This window comes from Enoplosus armatus, chromosome 3 (assembly GCF_043641665.1).
Source record: "Enoplosus armatus isolate fEnoArm2 chromosome 3, fEnoArm2.hap1, whole genome shotgun sequence".
Lineage (NCBI taxonomy): Eukaryota > Metazoa > Chordata > Actinopteri > Centrarchiformes > Enoplosidae > Enoplosus > Enoplosus armatus.
In genome coordinates, this window is record NC_092182.1 from 7,751,627 (window position 1) to 7,762,029 (window position 10,403).

Genomic DNA, 10,403 nt, shown 5'->3' on the forward strand with positions numbered 1-10,403 from the left:
ACTTTGCCAGAGTAGGGGTCACCTTTTATTAGATTATGAGTGGATATTTGTCACAACCCAGCTATTTGAGGAACAAGAAGGGGAGACCACACATGAGTTGAAGCTATTTTTGACTTACTAAAAGAGAAAAGTAAGTACCTTCATTAAACCAAACTGAACAATAGGGTATCGTGAACAAAACCCAAATGGAGCCAAACCCCAACAAAAAGTGGAAGAAAAGCTCCTTTCAGACATAAGATAAGATAATCCTTTATTGATCCCTCAGCGTCAGATGTAACAAGACATCAGACCAGGTGAGCCGAACTACCTGACGACCCAACTCCGCCCTCCGGACTCTGCAGGGTGGGACCATGGTGAGGAGGCCTGTCCACAGAGGCTCGCTACAAAGTATTTCCCTTTTTAAATGACCCTCCTTATGTGGAGCCTGGTGGCAGACCTCTGAATGGTTGCCCACATCTCAAATCTTGTCAAGTGATTCAAATATAGTGGTAACAAAATGGCCTTTTAGGCTGAATATCAAGCTACCTCATGTGTGAACTATGGGTATTGTTTATTGTTAATGGTTTATAATGAGGATCCCCACATAGAGTAAAATCAACAAATACGTTTGCAGCTCCATGAAATGCTTTTTACATATAACTCCAAGAAAGCTTTCATTGGCACAGACACAAATTTAAATTGTCCTCTGAGGCCTCTGACTAGTGTCAGTGTGACCTGCTAACTCCCCTGGCATCTGCTACTCATCCTCCACCACTTAGACAAAGTAGATAATCTTCAGAGACAATGGACAATCTAATCAGGTGGAATTTCTGTGCGTCCTGCGCACTAACTGACATTGTTTCATTTAGTAATCATGTTCACATGGCTTACACAGAGCAGCTTGTGTAGCCCCCGTTCACTGGAGAAATCAGCACAGTTATTACAAGTCCAGAAATCATCCAAGCAGACCAATGTACAACTTGAGACTCATGAAACAGTGACTCACTTAATCTGTAATACATCCAACTGTGTTCACTCTTCTCTGATTTGCAGCGCTGCTAGTGAGCTCAGTGTTGCCAGGCGGAAAGACAGAAGAATAACGGCCCTCACTTCACCTTTTCTTTGCTGTGCATGGCTTCACCACTGGAGGAGGATTTTACTTTCTGCTGGAGTCTCAGTGGAAGATATAAAAGGCTTAAAAAGACCATTAGGCACTGTAAAAATGCTGCTTTTAAAGTGTGACCCAGAGAAGAGTCTGATGTTTGTGTTTATATATATATATATATATATATATATATATATATATATCTTGAAAGATATATATTTCAAGACTGCTGCTCAATGTTTAGAGGTAGTATTGAGTGTTTCTTACAAATGTGTAAAGTAGTAACATATTCTCAGGTAGAGGTACTTAAGTAGAGGTAAAAATGTTGAGTTACCTTTTGAACTCTGCTGAATCAGAATGTAATGGCAGATTGAAACAGATTGTTTTAATAATAGAAAAGAAAAAACACATTGAAGGGGGTATAAAATTCAAAATCACTGCACAGACTCTGACACAATGCTCTAGGCTACAAAAATTAATTATAGTACTCACAATAAATGCAATCATACATTTGGACGTTATATCAGCGTCTTTCACCACCTTTATATCAGAATAAAATGAGATGAAACCACAGCATCCTCAGCAGAGGATGAACATCACCACCTATTGATGTAATGGAGCCATTACAGCTGCTGACTGAAGCCACTGAGGACCAGACTGGATCCGTATTCAGAGTGTTTCTCAAGAATGTTAATTACAGATCCACGTGATTGTCTCGGACATGCTTTAAATTGGACCAAAATCAATCCATTTCTTTGTCTATTTCTGCTCATCATCAGTGCCATTATTTTTGCTTTTCTGGCACCTTTAAAAACACAAATTGGATACAGGGACTAGCCAGGTCTGCAAGAGTAAACCGTTCACGATGGTTTCTCCAATTAATCCTCCAGTTAATCCTCCTCCAGTGTTAACACGGCACAGCAGGACATTGGTACAGGATGATCAGCCTAGCCAAGACACTGCCAATCACAGCTTGCATCCCCGAAGTGCTCGGCCGTGGACGGAGCGTGCTTAGCAGCTAATGAAGACCCTGTAGCTGCTCACAGCTGCTGGCTTGTGATAAGGAAGGGGAGACCTTCAAAGACTCAAATATATATCATTATAGCCAGTGAGCTCCTCAAAGAGCCAACTGGGGGTGAGGAGGACTCGCAGGCCAGGACTTAATGTGGTTTGCAGATTTCACACTAATGAGGAAGGCTCGGGGATAGTGGAGAAAAATGTCCCGGGGTAGAAACAGTCTAGTCAGCTGTTCTGATTCCAGTGTTCTTGTTGTAGGAGTTTAGAAAACGCTGACACAATGTGGTGCATTAGCACAACACGTACATACTGTATAAGCAAGCAAGACTATACGTTGAACACCTGATGTCCTGAGAAGAGGAAAAAGGGCAACAACATGCAAAATCCTTCAGTCTGAGTCAGATTAGTCAATTTAACAGTTAGGAAGTAGCACGATATACACACAGACACTGTCTACTCTAAAGCATGACTATAACCCTTCAGAGAATAAGTCACACACTCTTCCTACACTAACGTATTTGTAAAGTGTCATGAGATGACTTTTTGTTGTGATTTGGCGCTATATAAATAAAATTGAATTGAATTGAATAGTAGTAGTTTAGCATTTAGCATTATCCTATAACAGTCACCTGTAGCCACAGTAGTCGCTGCAGCAAAAGTTGCATAGTCTCACTTTATGGATATGGTAAGAGTAAAAGACACCAGTTGAACTTCAGTGTGAGTATGACGATTAACACCAAGGTCGCCAACACTTCTCTTTGAGTTCAATCAACTGGCACCTGAGCAAGACAAAGAAACGATGTTGTGGTACTTTGTGGGACAGTCTCAATTAATTTCATTCCCTCAAAGAACAGACAGTCCAAAGGGACCAAAAGGAGCAGTGGATGATTTATTGTCGGAGAGCTGAAGAAAGGAAACTACTGACCTCTTGGTGACAAACACATTGCAGCTGCAAGTGCAGTTTTATCAGGTGCTCTCTTTGTGCAAGTTTTAATATGAATTACATTAAACTTATCTGATCTTTAAAAGTGTATCATGAGCCTGTTAACTGTGTTCTCTCTGTGACTTAGATCATACAGGAGTACAAAGTAGGATGAAGAATAGACAAGAATGGACATCTGAGATGAGTTCCAGGAGCTTGTTTCATTAAACTGGCATGTTACAGTAATGAAGTCTTTCGGATATTAAAAACATGAACAGTCAAGGTCATTAGGATACAATTCATACAATAGGTTAACCAAACAATTTAAATCTGACATTTCCAAGTAAATCTGGCTTCCTTCTAGTCCATGAAAGGGATGCTTTATTCTTTTATCTCTACATTCAATATTGCATTGAAAACATGAGCATTTTCTTTTTCACAAAAGAATAGTCATACTGAATACTAAGCTGGAAATAAATGGATATAAAACATCTTGTAATGATTTTTAAATTCTTTAAGTTCGTTAAGTGTGGGATGTCTCTTGAAAAAATCCCATAAAAAATCCTCCCTGAAAATACGACTCTGTTGTGGAACAATGATGGACTGAGATAATATACGTTGGCATTAGAAGTGACACCTGTTTATGAATGAACAATGGAAAAAGAATAAAACACCATAGTTCATCATTGTTCACAGGATTGTCTGTAATTTAACTCAAGTTGACAAGCACTTTCATTAAACTGTGTTTTTCCCCTGTATAATATACAGTGTTTATTGACTGGTGCTTTTGCGATTAATTGAAATACTTCACAAAGCATAAATATTGTCCTTTTGGTCACACAGAATCATCCATTATTCCTCTGTTAGTTTGGAACATCAGTCCGTATGTGCACGGCCTCATAACTTGGTCTCCACTCTCTTTTCCTCTAATAAGGATTTCCCACAGACGGTGATGGCTTTAAAGTCCTCGGAGATCTCCAGCAGGGTCTTCCCTTTAGTCTCAGGCAGGAAGAAGAAGGTATAGAGACAAGCCAGCAGGCACATACAGGCGAACAGCACAAAGCAGTACGAGTTCAGGGCATTCTGGGGATAGAGGAAACACAGTGTAAAGCATCAGAATGAGCTTCATGTATCATGAATGTGCAGTACAATATATAACATATAATGTTTCTAATAATATTCAAATACCTGCTAAACGCTAAAAGATAATAATTTTGTCATTCACCTTAATTGTAATCAATGAAAATTGCTGCCGCACAACTAAATGTCAAAATATATCACAACAAATCATCCATATTGTTGAATGAAAACCCCATTTTTCTTCACAAGAAGATTTGCAGTTGCTTTTACATTGTAAACTACGGTGTGTTGCCTTCTCATGTTTGTTGTACTCACAACAAGGAATGGAAAGACTAGGCCCAGTATAGAGAAAAACAACCAGCGTTGGATCCCTATGAGGACAAACGCTGCCAGTCGATTGGACTGGATGAAGATCTCAGTGTTGAGAGTAGCTGCAGCACCCGCTGGGTGAGCCAGAGAGACAACACAGGTGATTCAGTTAGTTATCTTAGCATACAAATATTTTCTCTATGTGAGCCATAACACAGTGTGTAATGTACTGGATTTCCTCCGCACACACCAGGTCCTCCGCAGAAGAAGATGATGAAGAGGATGATCAAACTGACGGTAATGTATGGAACCCAATAGCTGGAGTCCTGCATGAAGACAATTTTGTACATCTGAATATCAAAATATTCTGCTGTATTGACATTTTTTAAAGCAAGTATTTAACTGCTGCTAATACACATTTTGCCTGTACTGTATGTTTGTAAGTTTTGTTGGTAGAATATTTTCATAATTACTTTAAAGGCATTAAAAGGTTCATTCACCCAAATTAGTGGTGTGTATCAATGCAGATAGTTTTGGACTTAATTTAGAGATATCTGTTTTCTGAGGTTTCGAACATCACCCCAATACGATGGAAGTCAATGTAATTTTATTTGCGGTGTTCATGGGGACTATTGCTTGAAAACTGTTCATAGTGAAATCTTTGGATTATCAAGAGTAACCAGGACATTGTTTCTGGGAAGAAATTTTGCTGTTAAGTTTATTTAATGTGTTTTTTTTCAATGCTGTGAGCGCCACAAAATTTCCGTTCAGAAATCTTAGAGATGGATTTCTAAAACCTGTTCAAATAAAACTAAAAGTGTCTGCATGGCTTGACACTACTAGAGGTACAAAACGATTTTTGTCATTTGGGTGACCCTGACCTGGCCATTTAAAAGTACATATCTTCCAACCTCACAAATGTGTCAGTGTTCAAAGGTAACAAGTTTACCTTCAGGTTAAGCGTCACAGTAACCAATACCCAGCTGGCAGCCATGACACCATAACCCCCCCAAAACAACGGCCTCCTCCCTGTGTGCTCAATCAGCAGTCCCTGAAAGAGAGAAAGGTAAAAATCATACTAGAAATATGCCAATAATTGTTATCTTGGGCAAAATGCCCCTCTCTGACAAGATATATACAACAACTATATATGGGGGGGTTTGTACGATAGATTGCTTTGAGATCATTTGCTCTGCTGCTCCATGTGAACACTCCCCAACAGAGCTATTACAGGTGCTTAGGTCTTCATATACTGTATGGCTATGATATGAATTAGAACTGCATGCTACTAGATACAATTTAACATACAGTATGACCTTAAAATGTGCTGAGCCAAATGTCAACTCATTGGTTTTGTCTGTTAACACTTTGCTCCTAATCCAAACAATCATGTCTTACATCTACTTATATACATCCTGTATTTCAATAATCTAAATACAGCTCAGTCAGCCAACTCGCATGTGATGGATGATTATGTGAATGTCGAATATGCGCGGGGTTGATGTTTGCCATCTAGGCTCTGACTTCTTCACTCACAGCAGGGAGATAACAACCTTCCTCCGAGGTGAATGCACTGTAGACTGAGCCTACAGGTGGATGCTGGGATGGAGGTTGGGCTTTTGAAACGCTATATAAACAGCAGCAGTAGCAGCAAGTGACAGCTTAAGTAAACCACCATAGGTTGGATATACAGTATGTTGCAGTGTTGCAGTTCACTGCCTAATTTAGCTTGTAGGCTATTCTGCACTTGCCAAATGGTCATGACTAATATTTTTATATTTTTTGCCATACCACAGTGTGTTTCTGGTGGGAAACTGGTAGTAGTGGCAGCCAGTGCTAGAAGATTAATGGCTGAACGGAACAATTTCTCAATGAACAGCCCAGGAATTAAAGTAGAAAAAAACAACATTTCTGTGCCAAATTAAGAAAACATGAAAAGGAAAGATTTGCCATGAGTGGCGTGAAGGTGTGCAGCTCAAGTCACTCACACAGGAGATGGAGGTGATGATTTCAGATACTCCAAGACCAAGAGTGACATAGCGGATCTTGTCTCTCGGTATACCTGCCTTCAGGAAGATGTCGAAAGAGAAGATGCTGATCTGGGAAGGAGAGAAGCATTACATTTTGAGAGGCTATAATCTTTCATTGTTTGGGTGCTAAAATGAGCATGAAATAAGATATTTCCATCCTCACCGCAGACATGCCTGACAGCTGGTTGCAGCAGTAGATGACGGACATGGTGATAAGCTGCCATCGGACAGTCCTGTCGCTCAGGAGCTGCAGGGGGCTTTTTGGCGGGGCCGCCTCAATGGCCGCCTGCTCAGCCAACATCTCGTCCATCTCCTGTTTGTAGTCGCCTTGGCCCCAGAGACTCTGGAGAGCTGGGATGACAAAGAGCAGCGACACAGCATTTACTGCAAACATAACCAAGCTCTTTAGCACCTAAAGGACCATTAGCCTATCCTCAAATATTGCTTGGTGATTTTTCATTTTTTATGTGTTTAATACTCAAACTGTAAAAGGCTGTTTGGTCAGGGGAAATTAGCATACCAACCTTTTTTGCAAGCCTTCTCATCTCCCTTCTCTATGAACAAGTATCTGGGAGCATCAGGAAGAAAAGGCAACACTATAACCTGAACCACTGAGAAAAATGTAGGGACGCAGAGGACGACGTTCCACAGCTCCTCACGACCGAGGATCTCACTGAAAAAACAAAACGAAGACTTGTGTCACAGCTTAGGTTAAATGTGTTTTACTGTAGAACATTTCATCTTCATTTACACATGTTAATATTGAGTTGAAGAAAAGAATATGGCTTTTGTACAGATTCAGATTTGTTCATGAAAGTAATGAAAATATTTTGTGCATTCGGTGCACATCGAGCTCTCTTATCCTCTAAAATAATCTAAACTGCTGTTGTCTTCTCACACATTTTGACAACAAGTGCGTACCTCAGTCCAAAGAACTGTCCAGACAGTTTGCCGAGTGACGTAAAGGTCACTGAGGTCAGAGTCACTGTGCCTCTCAACTTTCTGGGTGAAATCTCTCCGAGGTACATTAAATGGGTGCTGACTCCCAAACCTGCAGGTCATGACAGGATATTAATCCCTCAGGTAAAAACATAATGTGTGAGTACAGTGTATTACTCTTGTCACAGAATATGGCTTACCTGCTGAGTAGCCATACAGGATCCTTGCCACAATAATCATTTCATATGATTTGGCACTTTTACTGGTCAGCATGATCCCTGCTGCGGCAATGGCAATAAAGCTGTTGCCGATGATTGCCTTTTTTCTGATGAAGGAGCACATGTCAAGTCTTTTTAGGCTATAGGACTGAATGCTGCATTAGGCACGGCACGGCAACTTTATTTGTATAGCACATTTCATACACCAGGACAATTCAGTGTGCTTTTTTACACGTAATGAAAATACAGCAAAGGTAAAAGATTTACAATTTAAAAAGTGCAAAACAAAAAACAAAACTCACCTTCCCAGCCTGCCTGAGACAAATTTGATGCTGACGGCGCCAAAGAGTCCCCCGACAGCGTACATGGAAACGATGAGGGACCAGATCATCGTGATGGTCTGAGGAGACGGAGGCTCTTCATATCTGTCATACCAGCTGCTGTTGATGAAGCGCTGTATGTACTGCAGTGAAAGTTTTATTTTGTAGTTTTCAACAGAATGAGAAATGATGCTCTTTATACTTTTCACAGATAGACAGAGAGCCACACACACACTCTCAGCCTCCACCAGTAGTGAGAGAGAGAGGAGAAGCAACAAAACAACAACAGGATGAAGAGTGGTGTGTCTCACCGGTGAGGGAGAACTCAGTCCAGTAATGTGGTAGCCAGACTGAAAGCTTCCTCCAATTCCCAAAATAATGATGAGGATCAGAGCATTGCCGTGGGTCTACAAAGTCGAGTAAAGAACAGAAACAGGACTCAGTAGTGATTAGACGCAGATAGATTGTGAATAGAAGTCATTTTGACCTCCTTGATTCATATAACTGTGTGGGCTTCTTTTTGTCAGGGTCTGCAGACTCACTCACTAACAATGGTGTTATTTCAAGATATTAGACTCTTTTGGAGATACGCAAAGGCTAACCTCACACCTCAATCCTGTATTTTAATGATGGGGACGTGTACTTCCATCTGCAGATCCTCATCTACAGGAGTAACATTAGCTGTATACCTGATCAGAAAACCTTTTTCTTTTTTTTTCTTTTTTACAAAAATGGTGGAGCGAGGTACAGTATATAGTCAGTTTTACATCTTCCTGAAATAAGAGGGGTGTATTTACGAGGCAAACACGTGTGTGTAAAATGACACACTAAAATATGCTCTTATCCTAATCATTCAGGATATCTTCAGGTATTATGTGTATCTGTTTTAGTTTTATATGAAGAAACCTTAAGAGCACAGAGAATACACTGAGTGCCTCCTCTAAAATAAAGACCACTCAGCGTGTAACTCCATGATTTTGGTCATTTTATTATAATTGGTAGATATCATATAACCAAATATTTACAGTGAAAAGTACCCTCTTAAATAAATAAACTCTTAAACTAATCAGAACGAAACAAGCTGTAATGCTTGGTGCTCCGTTCACACATTACTCCCATTCATTATTTTTGCTGAAAAATCATCATTTTTTAAAATCTTCTATAAGATTACTCAGCTCTGAATGTGTTCAGTATTTTTTGGATTGAATGACGAGTTTAAAAACAAAACTCAGAAAATGACAAAGTGCAATGACTCAGCTAAAACTGTCGTTTGGATGAGTCACTGAGCTCGGACAAACTCAGAAACAACCTTCTTGTCCAAAACAACATGCTATTGTGTTTTTTTTATTTTCCTTAAAGATACATAAAGATTATACTGTCTTCTATTAAACAAATTCAGTAAAAGCCTACCAGCTGTTGCAGCAAAGTTTCCATTTTTTCTGTCTTTGCTGGCATGGACCTTACAGTACATGGTACATCCAGACTGCATGGACTCTGTTAAGAATCATTAACTTTTCAGACTTTCTGACTAGAAATAAAGTAACCAGCAATCATTCTGCAAACTTGACAATGACTGCCCCAGTGTGAGTCACTCATCTGCTCATCTCAGGGGGTTAATGCAGGTGTGTATTTGAGTGCAAACCATGTTACACTAATTTAAATACACTTTTTAATTTGCAGAAAAGACTGACATCAATTTTAATGGGGTACATGCATAATCATATGCCGTAGCTGAAGGATGTAATAGATTTTACCATCAGCATTTAAATGTCAAAGGGTTATACCAGCACTTTGGCATATTTCACACCATTTATGGCAAATGATGTGCATAACATTACTGCTGACTGACTACTGACATACCACACAATAGGGTTTTTAAGGGTTTTTCCTGTGGGCATTGATCTCTGTCTATTCCCATTCAGGGTCACATGGAGAAGCCTATCCCAGCATAAATGATGACAAGATGGCATACTAGTAACTATTCCCAATGCCACACATACTAATACTATTATTAGGTTTTAAGAGTGTAAGTGTATTCAGGCTGAAAAGGGGACAAAGTCAAATATATAGATAAACAACAACAAAAGGCAGTTTGCATACTGAAAACACTTGACTGATGGACACTCTTGACCCACAATGCAATGCGCAAAAAAATGGAGGTGCTGCTCACAGCTGCAAAATGTATATATGTCTCTTTGTGAAGTTTAATTGGCTGTGGCATTTTACAAGTTTCAGAGTTATTTGATTCACATCCTTCAGAACACGTGTGTTGATTTCTTGTGTAGTAATTGCAAAATCAGTAAGCGATATAACAAAGATTGGTATGACCCATGGACTGCGGTATAGCCAAAATACATGGAATTGAAGTACATCTGTTATTCATACTCGTGTCCAGCAGGCGGCAGTAAATGATAACTCGGTTATTAAATGTCAGGCTGTGCTCCGCTCTTTTCTCCGCTCTCTGACTGACGCTCCGGCGGAAAC

At 39.8% G+C, this 10,403-nt stretch overlaps 1 protein-coding gene across 1 annotated transcript; it reads right to left on the reverse strand.

Moving 5' to 3' along the window:
* Positions 1-3,920: 3,920 nt before the first annotated feature.
* slc2a9l1 (solute carrier family 2 member 9, like 1) lies at positions 3,921-9,390 on the reverse strand. The gene is given in 13 exon segments (XM_070903403.1): positions 3,921-4,106; positions 4,419-4,546; positions 4,663-4,738; positions 5,362-5,463; positions 6,401-6,511; positions 6,606-6,793; positions 6,967-7,115; positions 7,364-7,493; positions 7,582-7,706; positions 7,902-8,062; positions 8,231-8,326; positions 9,330-9,353; positions 9,355-9,390. Coding segments are annotated over 13 exon segments (1,512 nt in total).
* Between the last annotated feature and the right edge of the window lie 1,013 nt (positions 9,391-10,403).